General features: G+C 42.2%; 1 protein-coding gene across 2 annotated transcripts in view; it reads right to left on the minus strand.

The window, feature by feature from the left end:
• Positions 1-351: 351 nt before the first annotated feature.
• Positions 352-23,546, minus strand: part of LOC124720267 (zinc finger protein 98-like) — a 103,567-nt gene continuing 80,372 nt past the window's right edge. For both annotated transcript variants that reach the window (XM_047245584.1, XM_047245585.1), the window contains one exon: positions 352-1,996. In XM_047245584.1, coding sequence (XP_047101540.1) covers positions 847-1,996 — 1,150 coding nt within the window. In that variant the 3' untranslated portion in view covers positions 352-846. The remainder of the gene's footprint in view (positions 1,997-23,546) is intronic.

Here is a 23,546-nt window from a genome sequence, read left to right on the forward strand (position 1 = left end):
AAAATATCACGAAAAAATTAATTCCGGCGCTAACGGGTTAAAGACATATATAGCAAGTCTCTTAAGGAAAAATACCTGAGTAAAATAATTGCCATAATCATGGGTCTCAAGTGTTGAGTTTACGAGCCTCAGTGAAGGAAGTGCCATGAATATATTTTTGCTGTCACTTTCTCAAATGCAAAGTAACGAGTACTACATAATGACTTTGTTTGGAATAATAAGCAGCAAGTCATCACATTTCCTTGGCCTTATACTGAATATTGCGTGGTAATTGACAGTGTTAACGACAAAAACACATTTGATTCATGTTTCTGGAGTATTTAGTAATACAATTTCTTAACATCTCAAGCTACAGATAGGGATTTTTGTTTTTCAAATTATCTGTTACCTCAATATAGTACACATTATTGCACTTTTTTCACAATTCTACCACACTTTAATGTTATTTCACAGGCATTACAATTTATTGTCCCCCTACTACGTTCATTATTTTATAGGCCTTGAGGGCACCAACCAGGAAAATCTATGTGCATAAACTAACAATTACTTGTAGTTACTTTCTGATGTGAAGTAATGCATGTGTCTTGAAAGTACCCAACTGAGTGAAACTTTTGTCACAGATGTCACATTTGTGAGGTCCCCTTCCCATGTGGACTAATGCATCTGTCTTGAGATCACCTGATCTAGCAAATGATTTGCCACAAATTTCGTTTCTAGGTGTGTATGAATGTTTGTTTCTTGAGATCGCCTGACTGCAAAATATTTCCCACAAATCTCACATTTGTGAGGTTTCTTTCCAGCGTGAATTAATGTTTGTCTGTTGAGATAGCTTGACGTAGCAACAGATTACCCACAAATCTCACAGTTGTGAGGTTCCTTTCCAGTGTGAATTAATAAATGCCTCTTGAGATTCCCTGACCTAGCAAAAGATTTCACACATTTGTGAGGTTTCTTTCCAGTGTGAATTAGTACATGATTCGTGAGATAACCTGATGTAGCAAAACATTTTGCACAAATCTCACATTTGTGAGCTTTCTTTCCACTGTGAATGAATACATGAGTCTTGAGACAACCTGACGTAGCAAAACATTTTGCACAAATCTCACATTTGTGAGGCTTCTTTCCAGTGTGAACTAATACATGAGTCTTGAGACAATCTGATCTAGCAAAACATTTTCCACAAATCTCACATTTGTGAGGTTTGTTTCCAGTGTGAATTAATGTGTGCTTCTTGAGACTGCCTAACAAAGTAAAAGATTTCCCACAAATCTCACATTTGTGAACTTTCATTCCAGTGTGAATTAATAAATGAGTCTTCAGATCGCCTGACCTAGCAAACCATTTGGCACAAATACCACATTTGTTGGTTCTGTTTGCAATATGTAGATCAGCCTGGGCACTGACATTAACAGCTGTAGATAAAATTCCATAAGCACTTATTGCATCATTTGTCTTGTGTGTGTTACACATGTCATTAGAGGCCTTCTTTGAAGTTTTCCACGTTTCCTTATATGAAGACTGTTCAATGTGTTCTGTAACAGAAACTTCTGGCTCACTATCCAAGAAGATACTGCTTTGATGCTCATCACTATAGTCATATTTTTCATGGTGGCAAGCAGTTAAGCCATGATAATTCTCTCTCATTCTCAAATGTGTTTTCAAACTAACCTTACTGTGAAATACCTCACCACACCACTTACAAACATACAAAGGTGGTTGCATGCCATCAATGTGCATAAACACATGCATTATGAGTCTGTATTTTGAAGGAAAGTTCTGTTGGCAGAAATCACAGCTATATAGATGTAATTCCTTTTCCCTCTTACTACAGTCATATGGGGGGGCTACTGAGTATTCCTTATCAATAATCACATTTTCTGTACCAAACTCATGTGTTGACTTCTCCTCGTCTATCACCGAATCATCCTGGACCAGCCCATGGTGACAAATTCCTTCACATGATATGCCACAGCTCCCACCAGTAGTCTGAGTCAATCTGAAGAGTGAGGACAAGAATGTTAAATGTTGATATATATACAACAAAGAAACAATATTTGAGTGTCCATAAATCCAGTACTATAGGCCACAAGTCATAAAAGTGCATAAGAAATTGCATATTTAGTAACTGTTAATGATTTAAAATTATTATATTCCTCCAGAAGGAAAGAACTGATGAGGTAAAAATGGTTTGAACCGAAATTAACCACAGGAAATTCAATAATGATGAATCTGAGTCACTGCTGATTTCATTTGAAATTTTAAATGAGACTTAAAATAATTCACTTTCATGTGTTACAATCTTTTCAAAATACAGTACTACAAGTTAACAGTTTACACCAATTTATTAAATGTATCAAAAAAATTCTTACATTCAAGGTATTTAAGATTTAATTAAGAGAAATAATTTTTAAATGTTCTTCTCCCATTATCTTTTTTTGTTTCGCAAACACTTTCACCTTTGGAAATGATAAATTTATTTCACCTAATTAACAGATTGTTTTTGTTTGATTCCCATTGAGTAAAGAACTAGTGCAAGCTTCAACATTTTGTTAGGTATCTAGAATGGATGTTAATCAGGTATTCACGGTTCATGAACAAGAATCAATGTCACATCAATCAAGGGAAAAATCTGCATACTGATGAATGAATGTAAATGACACACTTGCAGATGGTTTTAATCTAAGACTGTGTTTTTGGCACTGCAACTTGTATGAAGCCTTGCACAGATGGAAATACTGTCTGAAAAGATGTAAATAGTTGTAAATTTTCCAATATATTTGCACTGAGCCTTTTTGAAAATTTTTACATCTTCCTAACATCTGGTCATCTGGCATTGCAGAACACCATTGACTGAAGGGCACACATATAAATGGCCACTTCATCACCCATTAGACACCGCTAGCTGACACCACATATTGTGTGGCAGTGGTAACAGCTGATGCATGAGCTACCCCTGTAGTATCTGGGTCCCATTATTCCACCTGCAGTTAAACCCTTTCCCACAGAACAGAACTGTGATGCCTTTCAGGTCCCCAGTATGTGCATCATGTTTGACATGAAAGAGTATGAACTACTGATGGCATGCATACCCAGTGCTATCTTTTGCTCTGCGACTTTTGACTGTTTTGCGTTTTCTTGGGGATATAGTTTTGCGTGGCATGGTATCTGGTAAATTTCGAGTGTTTTTAAACTCTTAATTAGGATCACACGATTTTTTTAACGTAACTGGTATCATGGTGTGTGCCAGATTCTAGAAGTTGACAACTGTATCATTAGATATTGTAGCTTTTTTAAACTCAATTAGGTACAACATGCATTTTCATACATATGGAAGTTAAGTAACTGAACGTTAATAATTAAGAAAGAAATAAAAAAATATGCAAGTAAGGTTTCAGACAAATAGCTTTCTTTTTCTCAAAGTACTAGATATAAAACTTACAATTAAAATTTTATGCTATGCCAGTGAACCATAAACAAACCAGGATAAGAAAGAGAATTTGCTGAAAAATTCAACAATAAGTAAAGTTTGATGTTAATTATCAATTGTTTTAGAGACCTCCATGTAACCATTGTATAGGTACTGGGTACTTGTGTCATATCCTTAATATTTACTGCACAACATTTTTTGTGGCATGCACATTCATAAACTGTTCATGCAGTGATAATGGAAGTGCACATGTATTTTATCAACACACATACTACAGCCTGGACAGTAACAGTGCTGATGGCTCACACCACTGATGGTTAGAAATTTTGGCACTAAAGCTGTTACCTCTACTTTATTCCTTCCGTTGTTCTCTTGATTCTCAAACCAAAGAGCTGTCATCATGAACAAAAACCGTTTCTTACATTCTATATATATATATATATATATATATATATATATATATATATATATACCGGTACTCTCTATCCAACAACTAGTTGGGTCAGGGGATTAATGGTACTTCACCACCTTTACTCGGTCTTTCGGCTGAGGCTGGTTGTGACATGACAATGCATATATAGGCTAGTATTGTGATGGGGTCACAACTCCCAAAGACGCCCCCCCCCCCCCCGCCAGATTTTATACACCCCAACTGTTTGCGTCCAGTGTAATTCATGGGAAAGTGCGAATGTCTGCAAATGTTTGCGAGCTGTGTAACTGAGGTGAAACGTGGGGACCAGCCCGGTATTCACCTATTAGGATGAGGAAAACCGCCTAAAAACCCCTTCCAGGCTGGCTGGCACACCGGCCCTTCATCGTTAATCCTCTGTGCGGATTCGATCCAGGTTTGCTGTAGCTACCCGAATCCAGGAAGCAGCATATTAGTGCTCTTCGCTACCCTTGTGGGTCGTTTGATACATTGCCATGAAAATATAACATCTGCTTCCATCTACTAAGGAAATATTGTCAATGCATTTGATGTCAGGGTTGGAGACTGCTGTTAATACAAGCAAGCCTATAAAAAGCTTTTATCTCAGAAACATCAACATCATGCAAAGAAGGCATGTTCTTTTGAACATTTTTATATTATCAAGATTGTTCCAACACTGTTGAAACCCATCTAAAATTCCTCAAGGGAAAAGTACACCTGATTTGTTGTTCAGTGTCTCGATTTCTACCCATCACATTACCACTGAGTACCAGGGCAGGAATCTGCAAAGCAATGTTATATTGTCTAGCACAAACATTGCTTTGGTTGTGCATTTCTCCATTTGAAAGCGTTTCCCCTCCCACCACCACCACCACTGCCACCACCAAGGCCCTGTTGTGAATTTGTATCACCAAGTTTACAGTCTATTTTTTTAACACAGTCCATTGTAGCCAATGTCACGAATGATGATGATGATAATGTTGATGATGATGATGATGATGACAACACAAACACCCAGTTACCAGGCAGAGAAAGTCCCCAACCTGGCCACGAATCGAACCCGGGACCCCATGATCCAGAAGCAGCAATGCTAGCTACTAGACCATGATCTGCAGACAGAACTCATGGAGAATAACAAGTCCATTCAGGCAGGTTTTAATGATTAGAGATATGTGGCACACACTGCATATTGTAAAAGACACTAACACAAGACACATAACTATTACACTGTAATAACAACAATACACACAAGCTGTTGATAAAAACCTCTGCTGAGTAGCAATCATAGAATGATTGTGGTATCTCTGCAAGACGTCATAGCAACTTTATTATGAATTTATTGAGGGGGAAACTGTCTGATGTTTGGGTGCTGCAGCGTGCGCTCTATACTTTGTAGGATGCTGTAACATTGTAATGAAATAAAAGAGGAGAAACGATCAGAGCGATGATAATGGTCGTTCTGGTACATTTATTAGGATATGATCAGAAGTTATGTGTTCAAAATGGTCCACTGACTCTGCAACATGTTGTATCCATGACATGACATGGTTAACAGTTGCCTATAGCATATTCAGTGTAATCAGATTGAGTGTCATCATATGATATCTTTCTGATCAGGAATATCTGGATACATCCCCAATAAATCTTTCAAATATCCCACCATGCACATGTCGCATGAACTTAGGTCGGGGGATCACTAAGGCCACATGTCTTTAAACTGCCTAGATATAATGTGGGTGATACCAAAGATTTCATGAAACCAATAGTTCACTCGACAACTGCCATATCATGCCACCCCATCTCACATCAAAATAATGGTGCAGACACTTGTGGTCTTGAAATGCTTGAATCACGTTACATAACAAGGTCCTTATAAAGTTCAGACGTCTCTGTACACCTAAGAGGTGCTTGACCTGTCACCTACAAGGAACAGCGACTCAGAATGAAGGGGCTTGTGAAATCACACCACACTGTCACATAAGCTGAGTGCAGTGGATGTTCCTGCCCAAGATTTGGGAGGACAACCCCATATGTGACAGTTCTGTGCATTCATGGCCCCATGCAGAGTAAAATATGCCTTGTACTTCCAAAGAATATTCCCCAGCCCAAAATTACTCTTTTCCAGGCATGCCAAAAATAAAGAAAAAGTCACAGCATTGTGGCCTATCCTGGAGCTTCTTTAGCAGCAAATTCTGAGCCTTATAGAGATATTAGTGTGAAATGTGCCACAAAATCTTTTGAACTGTTGACTGGGGGAGACACAGTAAGAGGCAGTGTGTGAGAGTGTGAGTGTGAGTGAGAGAGAGAGAGAGAGAGAGAGAGAGAGAGAGAGAGAGAGAGAGAGAGAGAGAGAGAGAGAGATCCTGTGACAACTCTAACACTTAATGCAGAATTTGAGGTATCTGCTGCATGGTCAGCTAAAAGCAACTTGAATGAGCGCTATGGGAATCTGCTGCACTACTAAATTCACCTATTTCTTCAAATTTCTTGATTGTATTCTTCACCATACTTATTGACATGGAGCTCTTCCCAGCCATTTATATCAATGATATTCTTGCAATGCAGTGCTGCTGTTCTGATAAAACAACTGTACCACCCATGCAAGGCGTCTCTTCTCAATAGGCATTTCATTTCATATGGAAACCTTAAACCTTTTTAACTGGGTGTATGTCCAGAAAAGAAATATTCTTAGATTTCCCAGTTAGAAACGTGCTTTCCAGGATGAAAAACGTTTTAGTGGGTGGAAGTACATTTTTCCATCTTGAAAGATATCGTTACCCTAGGAGCTGTAAACCTCATCAATCCCTTGAATGGTTATGGGTTTATAAGATTGTATAGAAGTTTCTGGCAGGTTAGGAATCTGAACCTAGCAAAAATCAAAGCATTTATGAAGGAACTTTGATGTGTGGCAACATGTCCACTACATATTTTCGTATGACGAAAGTATGAACACGAATTCCAACAATTACATCACAGTAGCTTCTAAAGCACTGAAAGATTATGACGTGCTTTTGTGGGCCAAGCATAGCTTGTGTCACATGATCTCGCCAGCCGATGACAGCAGATATTCAGAGCATAGGAAATGTGATGTCAGCCAATAACAAAATGAATGTTAAGCTGTGCAAACACACAAGCGGAAGAAGTTAATTGTTTAAATTACTGTACATCAGTACAACTACAAGGAAAGTTAAGTTTTCATATATAATACTGACATTCTAACAGCTTTTGCTGTTTTTCTGAGGGCACCAGTTTCAATTTTAGCAGCTTTATATTTCTGACAAGTACGATTATAAATTTCACTGATGTGCACCAGACACTTCGTGGGTTACGTGGTTGGATATGTGTTCTGTAGAGCACTTCGACTTCTCCCATAGTAAAGCCAGTTACATGTGAAATCACTCAAGAACTTCGCTCTTGTTTTTGAAAGGCAACTATATTTTTTGCCAGCATTATTGCATAATCTGTCAATGAGGAAAGTATAATAATTATGAAAGACTAAACTCGAAACTTCGTCATTTTTTGTATTACCTTTTCAACATATAGCAAATGCAAGTGTGCCACCAAAATTTAAAAATATAAGGCATAAATGACTTGTCCTCTGGGCCCAAAATTTTTTCACATTTGCTGGTGGTCAGCGTTAAGTCTTGAATGTGAATATAATGCTCCATGATTTAAGAAAATCATCACACATTCTGACATGCATGATCATCTTCCATAAAAGGAAATTTACTTTGAAAGTAATGCTTCTGAAACCAACATTCGAGATATTTCACCACGTCCTGTTAGAAATGTAACCAGTTGTGACTTCACTCATCAAAATCTGCCCAGGAATGAGATATATTGAAAGAAGTTCATTGTTAGAAAATATTGTAGAATCTTTGACAGCGCTGTCGGCAGATGCCTGTGTGTGCACTTATTCTGTTTATGTGAATGGCTCATTTTCTTTGCAACGAAAGATTTATTTTGGTGATATTCCCTCTTTTGCGTTTTATTGCTGCAGTATTTTTCTGCAGTGGCGAGCTAAACTAATTTTTTTTATTAGTGTATCAGTTCCTAGCAATCAAAATTACAAAAATTTAACTGAAAAACAAAATTAAAAAATTCCTACAATTCTGAAAAATCCCTCATCCGGATCTGAACAGATCTCAGTCCTTTTGTGTGGCTATATTAAAGACAAGGTGTACAACAGTAATCCCAAACCACTGCTGAGCTGAAAAGCGACATTCAGGTGGTCATCGACGACAATGACGTTCTGACACGTCAGTGGGTATAGCAGAATTTTGCTATTTGGCTGAGCTACATCATCGCCAATGATGGCAGGCATATCGAACATGTCATAACCTAAATCCCAATATCTGTGGTGAAGTTTACATGTTGAATAAAGTGTGTGACCGCTGTAGTTTGTAACTTATTTACGATTTTTTCATATACTTCAATAATTATCACCTTGTATGCTTGCTAAGTAACAGACTGGGTACTGGGCTACATATCCCTCACTGCTACCTGTGTTTTGACTAAGTAATTCAATTACATATGTTTGTGTGGCTTTCTGCCCAAGTTGAAAGTGAGGTTACTACTTCCTTTGCCATAATGCATAGGAAGTTGAAATCACTGTTAATGTTCGTCATCTTTAACACACAGTATCACTCCTTCACTCTCTCATTCTTTCATGGAAACAATTGTGGTCAAGAGAAAATTTAAGGGACCACTGATTGAAGCTTTCCACTTTTGATGAGGTTTGTCTACTGGAGAGTGTATATCATCCATGTACACACACTTTAGAACCATTTACTCTAAATGTCTGATTAAATATATTTACTTTGTGATTGATCAAAATGTTTGCAGATAATCACTTTATCGGTTAGTAGTATTAACTGCTCAGGATGTTACACATTGTTTCAATGAATTAAAAATTGTAGTTTAAGAATAAAACAATGAAATGGCTTTTCATCCAAATTTCCAAATCGGCAGGTTAATGTGTAATATCATATCCTACTGATTTCTGTACTCTGTCTTCAAAAAGTATATGCCTGTCTGGTACCCATGTAGGTGCATTTCTTATATACCTGCTGTCAAATAGGACAAGTTACACAGCATAGAGGTCTAGTGAATCCCTTTTAGATATTGCTCAGAAGACTGAAACTTTCATGATCTACAGATGGCAAGTGCTGACTATCTACTTGATAGTCCTCTGAACACAACTAATAAGACCATTACAAATTTAATTTATCACGCACTGCTCAAATGTAACATTGACACACAGGTGGTCAGTGCATTCTGGCAATCATAGTGTACATAATAGAGTGATACCTTTTGAACCCAGGCAGAAAGTCAATCAGTACTTTCTTGGATTCTTTGACACAGGTAAACCACATGCTGACCAAACTTTCAACATGATTTTGTTTACAGCTGGTAAGACACAAATTACGATAACTATAGAGTTATGTACAGTCCTTGCCTGGTTTGATGATATTACACTACATTAATACATGTTCCACAGATCCCAAATATGTCACTTTGCAATGTGGAACTTGTAAGTTTAACATTAGCTATCTTTACACAATATATATATTTTTTAAATTACTATTTCATATTTAAAAATTTATGTACTGAGTAGACGATGTCCTCATTCATAAATACTTTTGATTTGTTTTTAGAAGCTGGTTGGCTATCTGTCTGACTGTTAATTCTACCTGGTAGACAAACAAAGATTTTTCTGGCTGCACAGTTCATCTCTTTCTGTGCCAAAGTCAGATTTAGCCACTGCTCTTTGCTATTATCTTTGAACTGTGATTCTTGTATTGTGAAGGTACTGCGAACCTCCCTAGTCCCTTAAATAAGTGTCTGCAAGGTGATCTTCAGTGCTTCCCGACTATTATTCTGATTACAGGCTTTTGTGCAATGAATACTTTTCTCTAAATTATGTGACCCTAAAACTTCAAGCTATATGAAAGCAGTGAATGGAAATATTCATTTTAAGTTAATTTATTGATATGTTTGTCACCAAAATTTGCAATAACCCTAATTGCGTAAGATGCTGAACTGACATGTTTCATAAGGTCATGATGTGCGTCTTCAAATTAATTTTTTATCTATGCACACACCCAGAAATTTCAAATATTCTGCTTAGCAACAGATTCCTGTTCAAAATCTATACTTATCAATGGTATTCTGCCATTTACTGCACAGAACAGTGTACACTGTGTTTTTTCAAAACCATCTGCAGACAACCACTTAATTTCCTGAAAGACATAATTCACAGTTTCCTCAGCTAACTCATATTTCTTTGGTGTGATTACTGCATCATCAGAAAAAGAACTAGCTTTGCATCTTCATGAATGTGGAGAGTCAGGTCATGAACATATATTAAGAAAAATATGAGAAACAAACGTGAACACTGTGGGACACCATTCTTCATACCTCCTCAGTTAGAGGATGTAGTGTTATCAAAGTAACATTACCATTTCCGCTCGTTTACATGACCGCGACGCAGCCAAGCCTGGATCGACACTAATAGACCAAAAGATTTACTGACTTTAAAAGAAAAGCAATACTACACAATAACAAAAATGATTCAGAAATGAAAGGAGAATGGTAGTGTTCCACCCTGCCTCAATGCTGTGTTGGGTCCATCAGCATGATCGTAGGTTCTGGAGATAAACTGATACAAAATTATTAACATTAAAGTAAGGAGGAGATGGAGATACTTATGGATAATTTGGCTATATAAGCATACGTTTTTAATGCTACATACGTTTTAATATTAAGTTACAATGGCTGGTGCATATTAACAAAAGCTTTGTACATAACAGGCAATACTTCATATTCATGTCCTCTCGATGGACCCTGTTCGTAATTAATTACATAAAACTACATGTTTTCTGATTGAAAAGACAATTAGGACATTTAAAGAGTATTTTACACAAATTTTAAAATTTTTGCAGAACACAGCAAGTCTGCCTTTCGTGGAATAGAAACAGTAAAAGGTGAATCGCTCAAGGCTTCATTTGTCTTCAAATAACAGAATTCTTTTTTTATATCATTAATCGATACGTGTACTTAGAGATTTACGACCGCTGGGTGAGAGTGGCAAAGATAAAGAATAATAGACTCTGCCACTGCTATGTGACGATTGATTTCTTTTACATTACAATTGTTTGATAACTTCAGGCCATCAGGCGTTTACCATTGAGCGTATACTAATGTTTGTAGGCCGAAAATTACTAATATTACAAGGACTGCTAACTTTAGCTCACTATCTCTACTGTTAACTTCAACCTTCTGCATTCTTCCACTTAAATATGATTAAAACCGTTTGTGCATATCCTGCTCACAACAGGCTTTTAGTACTCCGTTGGAAGTGCCATCAGTTCCATGCATGCTTTTACATTGAGTGAATTTATTATTTTCCTAATTTCAGTTCGAGAGGTGGTTTGAATTTCAATTTTATCAAATTGCATAGGTATTCCTTCTTCCACGTACAACCTTGTATTTCCTAATGAACAGCTGTATCCTAATTTCTCTACAACATTTAATAAAATGATTATTAAAATTACTTCTGATTTTTGTTAAACTTTTCATTGAGTTTGATAGGAATAAAATCTTTGTGATTTCCACTGTTGTTTCCTTTCTAGCAATATCCCAAATTGTTTTAATTTTATCATCAGAGGTGCTCATCCAAGACATAGTGCACACACTTCTTGGTTTTTCAATAACTTTTCCTAATACAGTGCAACAGTTTTTTGTAATATTTGGCTCTTACTCGATAATTACTCCTGGCAGTAAAATAAATTTCGATTTTCTGTATACAACATATTATTATCTCTTTAATAAGTCACAGCTTTTTAGATTGTTTCTTACAATTACGATTTGTTGTTTCCTTTGGGAAATTATTTTCACATTAAATTTGAAATTAGCATCGGCTTCCCTGTAGATCTCGTCCCATTCTGTTTCTAGCTTTACAATTGTTAAATTGAATGCACTATTTTGGAGGACTATTTTGCATTACTTGTATGGAACTATGTTATATAGTATACCTAGATGTGCATCATGATCATAAGTATCATTCTCAAAAGGGGTAAGTATTTATTTGATTAAATTTACATTCAGTCTATAAAGTATCTTTCTTAGTGCTGCTTTCCTGTACTACCTATGCAGCAAAATCTAAAACTGATGTCAAATTGAAAGAACCAAGAAATACTCCAAGGTAGTTCTATCGGATTTCTTCAGAATATCTACATCGGAAACCCCGGAAACTATAATTTGCTTGTCTGACTGGCAGATGGCGCAATAAAGATTCAAAGTATTTCAGAAATCGTTGGAAATATCTGACTGGGGACCTATACACAGCTAGAACTATAAAGGTTCCTTTTAGTTTAAGCTCACAGGCACAGGCACATGCATCTGCATGTTGCTCTAAGCAATATGTTTTTTAGTTTCTGAATTTTTCATACTGTCTTTAATTTTAACGTACGAAGTCCCCTCTACTTGCCCACTCCCATCCCTCTTGCCCCTCTGCTCAACTCCCTTTCTCCTCTGCTTTTCTTTCCCCTCCTCTTCCCCTCAACGGTACCTCATCCAACTTCTCTGCACTAAGAGGCAATCTCACAATCTTGTGCTTCATTTCTGGTGCTAAGCTGTGAAGTTCATATCGATTATAAATATGGCAATCACACCTAATCACCTCCAATATCGCCACCTTGGTATATCAGCATTAAATAGAGTTTCTCTTCCCTTCCAGCTAATGTGGAATTTCCTCCTCCTTTGTTCTTGAACTAGAAAATTTCCCCTTTGATTCTGTAAATTTAACTGGCATTGTCGACCATCAGAGCGTCCTCATTGAATAGTCTCAATAAAGGTAAACACAAGGATTGAAATACATCACTGTTGAGTTCTTCGTGATAATCATCGATTTTTGGGCATGTTCAGATCATTCTGCATGACAGACAGTAAGTGTGTTTCCTCTGCCATACAGTACTTTCAAACCACCACTGCTTTTTGAAGCTTGTCACATTTTGTTTATTGCACTATTTTGTTTGAGCCACATCTGATCAAAATAAATAATATGGAACGATTATTTCTTTTCCTGATGCTGTGAATTTATCTCAGAAGTAGCAACATTTAATACAGTATCGGATCCTCCATCAGAAACCATCTTTCATCTTTGCATTTGCTGAATGTGTATGCGAAAGGTTTCAGAACTCTTCCTCTCAATAATTAGCCCCTGTGAAAGTTATCTTACAATTTAAAACATCACCTTCATTTTGTCTTGTAGGTTCATCGCCATGGTCATGAAATTTCAATATAATACAATGAAGAACATCTTTCTAGATATCTTCCAAATCCGTTTCCGGACACAGGTTTCCATACACTGCACTTATGTAAATATTCTCAGTAAAGTTCATGGTAAAACACCAGATACTTATGTTGTTGAAGTCTGCAGAACTGATAAGATTCAGTCTCTTTTTGCTTTGTCTTTAAGGTCATGAAGAAATTCGTTTACCTTATGTAAAATACTCTTTGCTGGCTCTGTGCGTTTCGGAATCAAGTCATCTTAACTCAGAAATAAAAATGGCAATATTAATAAATGGAAATCACTGCTCTCTTAGCAAACATATGCTACTGTCCAGTGAGCACAAGTAAATGATGGACAGTGAGTGTCAAAAAGTCTGCAAAGCCATGGCAACAGCAGCATTAATTAAGCACAGCATTACCGTATGACCTGGTCTGTCTGTTACCCATTGCTCATTATGCTATTTCGAAGGTACCTGTGGTGGAAATGACACTGTGGCAGAAGTATGAGCTTAGAGACATGGACCAAGCAAAACAGGCCCTAGATTGCTTGTTGGCATTCAAAATATGGAGGGGAGATGAAAGCTGTGAAAACTGGCATAACCCTCTCAACCACCATTTGCTGCTCCTTGATGTAGAAAAGCAGAAACTTTATGCAAGGAAGCAATCTTGTTTCCTTTCACAACTGACATGTGACAAGTTATTTCCAAGCCCTGTGCACATCTTAGTGAAGTGAGAGATGATGTAGGACCATTGTGCAAGGATTTAACAAGGCAGGATACAGATGTGATAATGGGTGGAACAGGAACCAGTATTGACATGAATCAGGTCTAAAGTATTGAGTATGACCTGCTACAAACACGAACTGCAACAAATCTTACAAATGCAGGCTTGGTGCCTGCTTTCATGGGGTTACATTTGCCCAAATTGAATAGCATTATCGGGAAGGAGACGGGCGCGTGTAGGGGGGGGGGGGCCGAGGGGGAGACAGGCGCGTGTGGGGGGAGCCGAGGGGGAGACGGGCGCGTGTGGGGGGGGGCCGAGGGGGAGACGTGCGCGTGGGGGGGGCCGAGGGGGAGACGGGCGGGTGTGGGGGGGGGCCGAGGGGGAGACGGGCGCGTGTGGGGGGGGGGGCCGAGGGGGAGATGGGTGGCCGCGCGCGCGGTGGGGCCGAGGGGGTGACGGGCGACCGCGCGCACGCGGTGGGGCCGAGGGGGAGACGGGCGACCACGCGCTCGCGGAAGGGGGGCCGGGCGACCGCGCGCGCGCGCGGGCGGTGGGGACGAGGGGGAGACGGGCGATCGCACGCGCGCGCGGGCGGTGGGGATGAGGGGGAGACGGGCGATCGCGCGCGCGCGGTGGGGGGTGAGGGAGAGACATGGGTGCACATGGGGGGGCTGAGGGGAAGACGGGGCCGAGTGGGGGAGCTGAGGGGGAGACGGGGCCGAGTGGGGGAGCTGAGGGGGAGACGGGGCCGAGTGGGGGAGCTGAGGGGGAGACGGGGGCGAGTGGGGGGGCTGAGGAGGCGGATGTGGGGGGGCTGAGGGGGAGACGGGCACGAGTGGGGGGCCGAGGGGGAGGCGGGCGCACGTGGGGGGGGGGCCGAGGGGGAGGCGGGCGCACGTGGGGGGGGCCGAGGAGGAGACGGGCGCACGTGGGGGGGCTGAAGGGGAGACGGGCGCACGTGGGGGGGCTGAAGGGGAGACGGGCGCACGTGGGGGGGCTGAAGGGGAGACGGGCGCACGTGGGGGGGCTGAAGGGGAGACGGGCGCACGTGGGGGGGCTGAAGGGGAGACGGGCGCACGTGGGGGGGCTGAAGGGGAGACGGGCGCACGTGGGGGGGCTGAAGGGGAGACGGGCGCACGTGGGGGGGCTGAAGGGGAGACGGGCGCACGTGGGGGGGCTGAAGGGGAGACGGGCGCACGTGGGGGGGCTGAGGGGGCGATGTGGGCGCACGTGGGGGGCTGAGGGGGCGATGTGGGCGCACGTGGGGGGGCTGAGGGGGCGATGTGGGCGCTAGTGGGGGCTGAGGGGGAGACGGGCGCACGTGGTGGGGCTGAGGGGGAGACGGGCGAACGTGGTGGGGCTGACGGGGAGACGGGCGCACGTGGTGGGGCTGAGGGGGAGTCGGGCGCACGTGGTGGGGCTGAGGGGGAGACGGGCGCACGTGGGGGGGCTGAGGGGGAGACGGGGGCTGAGAGGGAGACGGGCGCACGTGGGGGGGCTGAGGGGGAGACGGGTGCACGTGGGGGGGGCTGAGGGGGCGATGTGGGCGCACGTGGGGGGCTGAGGGGGCGATGTGGGCGCACGTGGGGGGGCTGAGGGGGCGATGAGGGCGCTAGTGGGGGCTGAGGGGGCGATGTGGGCGCGAATGCGGGCTGAGGGGGCGATGTGGGCGCGAGTGCGGGCTGTGGGGGCGATGTAGGCGCGAGTGGGGGCTGAGGGGGAGACGGGCGCACGTGTGGGGGCTGAGGGCGAGACGGGCGCACGTGGGGGGGCTGAGGGGGAGACGGGCGCACGTGGGGGGGCTGAGGGGGAGACGTGGGCACACATGGGGGGCCTGAGGGGGTGACAGGCGCGCGGGTTCGGAGGGGGAGACTAAGTATTAGAACCAAAAAAATTGCACTGCTAAGCATTCGATTTTCTGCATTTCCTTAATTTACTTTTTGTCCATGGTACGATGTTATGGGAGTGCTGATGATTAAGATATTGAACCAATTTGCTGTTGTCGCCATGGTATTCCAGAAAATGTAGTGGGAATACGATTAGTAAATACACTCCTGGAAATTGAAATAAGAACACCGTGAATTCATTGTCCCAGGAAGGGGAAACTTTATTGACACATTCCTGGGGTCAGATACATCACATGATCACACTGACAGAACCACAGGCACATAGACACAGGCAACAGAGCATGCACAATGTCGGCACTAGTACAGTGTATATCCACCTTTCGCAGCAATGCAGGCTGCTATTCTCCCATGGAGACGATCGTAGAGATGCTGGATGTAGTCCTGTGGAACGGCTTGCCATGCCATTTCCACCTGGCGCCTCAGTTGGACCAGCGTTCGTGCTGGACGTGCAGACCGCGTGAGACGACGCTTCATCCAGTCCCAAACATGCTCAATGGGGGACAGATCCGGAGATCTTGCTGGCCAGGGTAGTTGACTTACACCTTCTAGAGCACGTTGGGTGGCACGGGATACATGCGGACGTGCATTGTCCTGTTGGAACAGCAAGTTCCCTTGCCGGTCTAGGAATGGTAGAACGATGGGTTCGATGATGGTTTGGATGTACCGTGCACTATTCAGTGTCCCCTCGACGATCACCAGTGGTGTACGGCCAGTGTAGGAGATCGCTCCCCACACCATGATGCCGGGTGTTGGCCCTGTGTGCCTCGGTCGTATGCAGTCCTGATTGTGGCGCTCACCTGCACGGCGCCAAACACGCATACGACCATCATTGGCACCAAGGCAGAAGCGACTCTCATCGCTGAAGACGACACGTCTCCATTCGTCCCTCCATTCACGCCTGTCGCGACACCACTGGAGGCGGGCTGCACGATGTTGGGGCGTGAGCGGAAGACAGCCTAACGGTGCGCGGGACCGTAGCCCAGCTTCATGGAGACGCTTGCGAATGGTCCTCGCCGATACCCCAGGAGCAACAGTGTCCCTAATTTGCTTGGAAGTGGCGGTGCGGTCCCCTACGGAACTGCGTAGGATCCTACGGTCTTGGCGTGCATCCGTGCGTCGCTGCGGTCCGGTCCCAGGTCGACGGGCACGTGCACCTTCCACCGACCACTGGCGACAACATCGATGTACTGTGGAGACCTCACGCCCCACGTGTTGAGCAATTCGGTGGTACGTCCACCCGGCCTCCCGCATGCCCACTATACGCCCTCGCTCAAAGTCCGTCAACTGCACATACGGTTCACGTCCACGCTGTCGCTGCATGCTACCAGTGTTAAAGACTGCGATGGAGCTCCGTATGCCACGGCAAACTGGCTGACACAGACGGCGGCAGTGCACAAATGCTGCGCAGCTAGCGCCATTCGACGGCCAACACCGCGGTTCCTGGTGTGTCCGCTGTGCCGTGCGTGTGATCATTGCTTGTACAGCCCTCTCGCAGTGTCCGGAGCAAGTATGGTGGGTCTGAGACACTGGTGTCAATGTGTTCTTTTTTCCATTTCCAGGAGTGTATGTGAAGAGCAACTGGCTTTGAGAAAAGATGACAATGATCTATATTACGTAAGTCTGCAATTCACGATTAAGGGCCTAGCAGAGGTTAATCGAACCATCGTTTTTAATCTACTTCTCTAATATTCCACTCGCATTGCATGCAGGGAATACGAACAATTACATGTTTCCATGGGAGCTCTGATTTCTCGTACTTTACTATGACGATAATTTCTCCCTAAGTAGATTGGCACCAATAAAATGTTATCATACTGACAACAAAATCAGTGTTTGAAATTTCACGAAAAATTCTTTCCATAGCGAAAAACGCCGTTTATTTAATTACTACCATACCAGGTCATTTATCATATCCGTAGCACACACTCCCTTATTCCGCAATAGTACAAAACTAGTTGCCCTTCTTTGAAGTCCCATAAAAGACTGCAGTACTCCACAAGAGCACAGACAAGCATAGAGTTAGCCGTTTCTTTAGTAGACCTGTTACGTTTTCTAAGTGGTCTGCCAAGATATAAGTCTTTGGTTTGCTTTCTCCAGAGCATTATGAATATGAATGTTACGATTTCATTTATTCATAATGTAATTCCTATGTATTTAGTTGAGCTCACAGCTTTTATGTTTGTTTTATTTATCGTGTGAACGAAATTTAGCACATTCCTTTCAGTACTCATGTGGTTGACTTCATACTTTTCATTATTTAATGTCAATTGCTATTTTTCACATCATACAGTTATCTTTATCACTTCACAATTCGTTTTGATCATCTGATGACTTTACAATAACGTAAATGACCGCCTAATCTAAGAGGGCTGCTCAGATTGTCTCCTACATCGTGTATGTACATAAGTTACAAGAGAGGGCCTATAACACTTACTTGGGAAACGTCAGATATTACTTCAATGGCTTTCTTTCAGTTATTACGAACTGTGACCTTTCTGGCACAAAATCACGAATCTGTGCACACAACTAGGATGATAGTCCAGGGGCACACAATGTAATTGGAAGTCACTTATGAGGAATTGAGTCAAAAGCCTTCTGAAAATAAAAAATATGGAATCAATCTAATGCCATCTGTCCATATGAGTTATTACTTTGCGAGAATAAAGAGCTTGTTGTGTTTCACAAGAATTATGTTTTCCGAATATGTGTTGGCTATTTGTCAACAAATGACGTCTTCCAGGTAATTCATAATGTTCAAACAGATTATGTTTTCCAGTATCCTACTGCAAAGCGATGTTACTGGAATGGGTCTGCATTTCAGCGGATTACTCCCATTTCGTTTCTTGGGTTCTGGAGTAATTTGCGCAACTTTCCTGTCTTCGCGTACCGATCTTTCTGCAGATGAAGAGTTGTATATGACTTAAGTATGGAGCTATTGCATCAGCATATTCTAAAAGGAACCTGAATTGTGTACAATTTGGGCCAGAGGCATTGCCTTTCTTAAGCTGCTCCACTGCATTTAGGATACCAACGCCTGAAGAAGATACAGGCAGTTATTCTTGATTAGAATTCTGGAATACTTACTTTGTTTTTCTTGTGAAGGGATTTAGGAAAACCGTCTTCAGTAACTCGCTTAAGTAGCATTGTCGTCAATACCTTTAACATTGAGGCGCCCTGAGGGTATTAACGTACCTTGTCAATTGTGTACTTTACATATAAAGAGAATTTCTTTGCGTTTTCTACTAGATTTCGAGACAGTGTCGTTCTGGAAACTATTAAAAGCCTCTCTCATTGAAGTTTGCGTTAAATTTCGACCTTCTGTGAAAATTCGTCAGTCTTGTGGATTTTGCGATCTTTTAAATTTGGACTGTGTATTTCATAGCTTCTGCACCAGTGGTCTGACGTGTTTTGTGTCAGTACCACCTCTTATTAATTTGACACATATCTCTCAGTTATTACTTATTTGACTTTAAACCGCATCTGATCTATGTTTGGAAAGACTTACCTGAAGGAGTGGATACTGTCTCTTCAGAATGTGTAAAGCGAATTTTTATCTGCTTTTTCAAGGGCATGAATTTTGCGTTTATTTTGGTGCGTTTCGATGTTACAGTATTCACTCTTGTGAATTCTTCATGGCTCAACAACATTACAGTCACTAATCCCTGTACCTGTTATGCTCCCTGTTTGGCCAGTGTTATTAAGGTGTCAAGTATGTTTTCGTTATCATTTACAGAGTGAGTGCGCTTCTGAACTCATTGTTCAAAATCATTTTCAGAGACGCCATTCAGTACAGTTTTGGACGACGTTTCATGCCTACCACTGGCGTCGGTAAAGGAAACTTCTTACTTTATTCCAGTTGGTAGGTATAAGCTCCACCCGTACTCATCATAACGTGTAGGCTTTCACAGTCGGTGTCTTCTTTAGTTAAAAATTCTGGGCTGAGAGGCCGAGGTCGATCTGTAAAACTTCTACTTCCTGCCAACTGCAGGCAACAACTTCCGAGGTGAGTCAACAGCTCGCTGCCAGGCAGTGGAGTTCCCAACATTGTCAGTCCATGACCTATTTTCAGTGTGGAAGTAAGTTTCACGAACGAACAGAATGTGTGGCCACAGGCAGCCTCTGAGTCCAGCTGTTGCTAATCTTTTCATGGATTTTTTTTTTTAACAGCAGGTGCTGCAGTCTGGCAGTAGAAGACCTTTAAAGTGGTATTGGTATGTGGATGAGAATTTTGTGGTATGGAATCACAGTAAAGAGGAATTGTATGGTTTCACGGTGTATCTGGATAGTATTAATCCAAATATACAATTTACTACGGAGAAAGAGAGAAATGGACAACTAAATTTTTTGGATGTATCAGTAATTAAATGGGCAGATTGGAGTCTAGGGCATAAAGTGCATAAAAGAGAAACACACACACACACACACACACACACACACACACACACACACACACACACACAACCCGACCATTACCTCCATAAAGATTCGAACCATCATCCCAGGCAGAAGAGAGGCGTCATTAAACCACTGGTGGACACAGCTAATAATATCTGTCAGCCAGTTTACTTGCAAGATGACCTAAATCATTTGCGAACGGTTGTTAAGAAAAATGGATACGCTGACAACGAGATAGATCGAGCACTTCATCCCAGAAGAAAAGCGTCTGACTACATTCAGCAAGAACAACCGTCAGCTGGAAGAGTTTTTCTTCCATTTATTTGCAATATTACGGACAGTATTGGGAAAGTTCTGGCAATGTTTCAAGTTATAACAATCTTTAGACCCACAAACAAGATTAGTGAGTGTAAACGTAGGCTTTCACGGCCCTTGTCACAGTCAATAAATTCTTCTGGGGTTAAGGCCGCATTGTCAAATATAAAATTCTGACGCTTCAGCGGCTGTTGCAAGACGCCTTCCTCAGGGTGACTGAGGAAGGTGTCTTGCAACAGTCGCCGAAACGTCGGAATTTTATAGCTGACAATGCGGCCTCAAATCCGGAAGAATTTTAGTGACCAAGTTTTAGTGTTTAAGATCGGCGAAAGATGCACTACACTTCTTAGCAACTCCTGAGGTGTATAAAATTCCGTGTGGATGTGTGAAGGTTTATATTGGAACAACGATAAGAAGTGTCAATACCCGCTAAACCGAAAAAAAAATGAAGTGTCGACTGGAATATACCGACAGATCAGTTGTAGCAGAACATGTTTTTAAAGATGTCAACCACGAAATAAAATTTAATGAGAAAAGCGTGCTAGCTAGGCCATCGATTATTATGCACATATGTATAGGGAAGCTATAGAGATTCAGGAACACCACAATGATTTCAGCGCAAAAGAGGACGGCTTAAAGTTAGATAGGATATGGTAGTCAACTTTGCACCAATGATGTGGCGATCTATTACATTAAATCGAGAATAATGACGTTAGTCAGAGACAGACTTACAGTCGGCCCCACGTGACTTACGTTGGTGCCCTCTATATAAACGGGAAATCCGTGGCCTGGCAGCCATCGTTGACTCACCTCCAAAGATGTTGCCCGCAGTTAGCAACGAATTACAGATAGACTATAGCCTCTCAGCCCGGATCTTTTAATTGATTGCTATCTGTACTACCTCACAGGAATATCTACTTAAGTTTCATTACAAGGTAAACTACTTCGAACAGCAATGAACATTACACCAACTGTATTTCATCCATTCTTTGTGAACATGGTTAGGTCTCTTGAAAAATTTCAGCTGAACTTATTTCAATACCTACAAGGATTTGAGATTCAGTGCTTTTTGTTACCGCTTTGAGCTCTGTTCCTTTTATAATGCAGCTACCACAATTTACAACTACAATCCTTATTGTGGTTGTATCTACCCTCCTTGGGTGTTCTACTTTCAGCCTTTGAAACTGAAGCCCTTTCTGCACTTACCTGAGACTCTCTCACCTAGAAAAGCCCAGTCACCTCTACACATCCCCTATACTCATGCAACTGCTTCCTTTGTGTAGTTTACTCCTGCCCTATTTAGCAGAACCTGTAAATCCACCACCTTTTGGGGCAGGTTGAGGAATCTGCAACCTACACAGTTGCAGAACTGTCTGGAACTCTGATTCAGACCTTCACTCCACTCTGTACGAAATAACCACTTTCAGTTTAGCCCATGATGGTGAGCTCCACCTTCATCTCTCAGGCAAGAATGGCAGTATTTATTAGCTAGGCGCTGAAACCAGACAGAACCTATTCCAATCCAATGTCACACATGTAAGTTGCGTTTCATAAGAAATGCGACCAAATTCATAAAAAATCGTTTAATATATTCGTACAAATAAAAAATTTTCAAAATAGCACTCTCTTGCGTCAATACACTTCTGGAGGCGGTGTTTCCATGCCTGGAAGGCATCTTGGAATTTCTTTAGAACTGATGTAACATGGGCCTGGATGCTTTCAATCGTGTCCCAATGTTTTCCTTTCATGACTCCTTTTAACCAAGGAAACAAAAAAAGTCAGCAGGAGCCAGGTCAGGACTGTAGGGAGGCTGATGAACCAATGGGGTCTTGGTCCTGGCAAGAAAATCTTTTACAATGAAGGCACTGTGACTGTGCATTGTCGTGGCGAACTTTCCACTTATCCTTGCTGTCACTTTGGCAGTGCGAGACCCTCCTTTTCAGGCTTTTGAGCACTTCCAAGTAGAAAGCTGAGTTCACTGTAGTCCCGGTAGGTAGGAATTCGTGGTGGACAATGCCCCTGACGTCCAAGAAGGCTATGAGCATGGTTTTGATCCTGGACTTGCTCATGCGTGCCTTCTTGGGATGGGGCGACGATGGGGTGTGCCACTCTGAACTCTGCCTTTTTGTCTCAGGGTTGTACTCAAAAATCCACGACTCTTTAGCAGTGATAACGGATTTTAAAAATTGAGGATCGTTTTCACACATTTCCAACATTTCTTGGCAGCATGCTTGTATTCTTCGGTCAACACTTCTGGGACAAGTTTGGCTCACATCTTTCTCATGTTCATATCTTCGGTCACAATGCGGAAAGAGGTTGTTTCTGACATGTCTAAAGTTTGTGCTATCAATTGAAGGCTCAGCTGTCTGTTAGAGTTCAAACACGCGGTTGATAGCCATTCACTGCGAGGTTCGTCGGTAATCTCCTCTCGGCCCTCCATAAACGACTTGTGCTATTGGAAAAGTTGCGATTTGGACAAGCAATCATTCCCAAAGGCATGCTGAACTAATGGAACATTTTGGTGGCGGACTTCCTAAGTTTAACGTAAAATTTGATAGCGTACCGTTCCTCTACAGAATGACCCATTGTGTCAAGTTACATAAACTCAAAACGGGGTTGACAGAAATGCACATCCTGACTCTCCGGCACTTGCAACCGAATGAGACAGAGCGTTTTGAAACTAACTCCCCCATCCACTTAGCCCAGCAGGTTACAACACGCTGTGGTGTACCGTTGCGTTAGAAAGACATTGGTCGCATTACTCATGGATCGCAATCGGTATTGTTACCACCAACGTGAGTCACCACTTACAGCTAGCTATGCCATGGTTTTCATGGCATTCAGAAGCACCCATTTATAATCCGTAAAGACTCCATCCAGTATGCACACAGAATGCACATTGGATTCCTTCCCCTCCTATGCAGTCTTATCTCTAAATGGCGCCATTACACACCTAACATCGGAGATTCCAAGTACCAGTAATACTACCCTCTGCGAATGCTCAGTCTTGCACACTGAGAGGCTTCCTTTGGAACATGGCACACGACTTCATCTG

This window comes from Schistocerca piceifrons, chromosome 11 (genome assembly GCF_021461385.2).
Source record: "Schistocerca piceifrons isolate TAMUIC-IGC-003096 chromosome 11, iqSchPice1.1, whole genome shotgun sequence".
NCBI lineage: Eukaryota > Metazoa > Arthropoda > Insecta > Orthoptera > Acrididae > Schistocerca > Schistocerca piceifrons.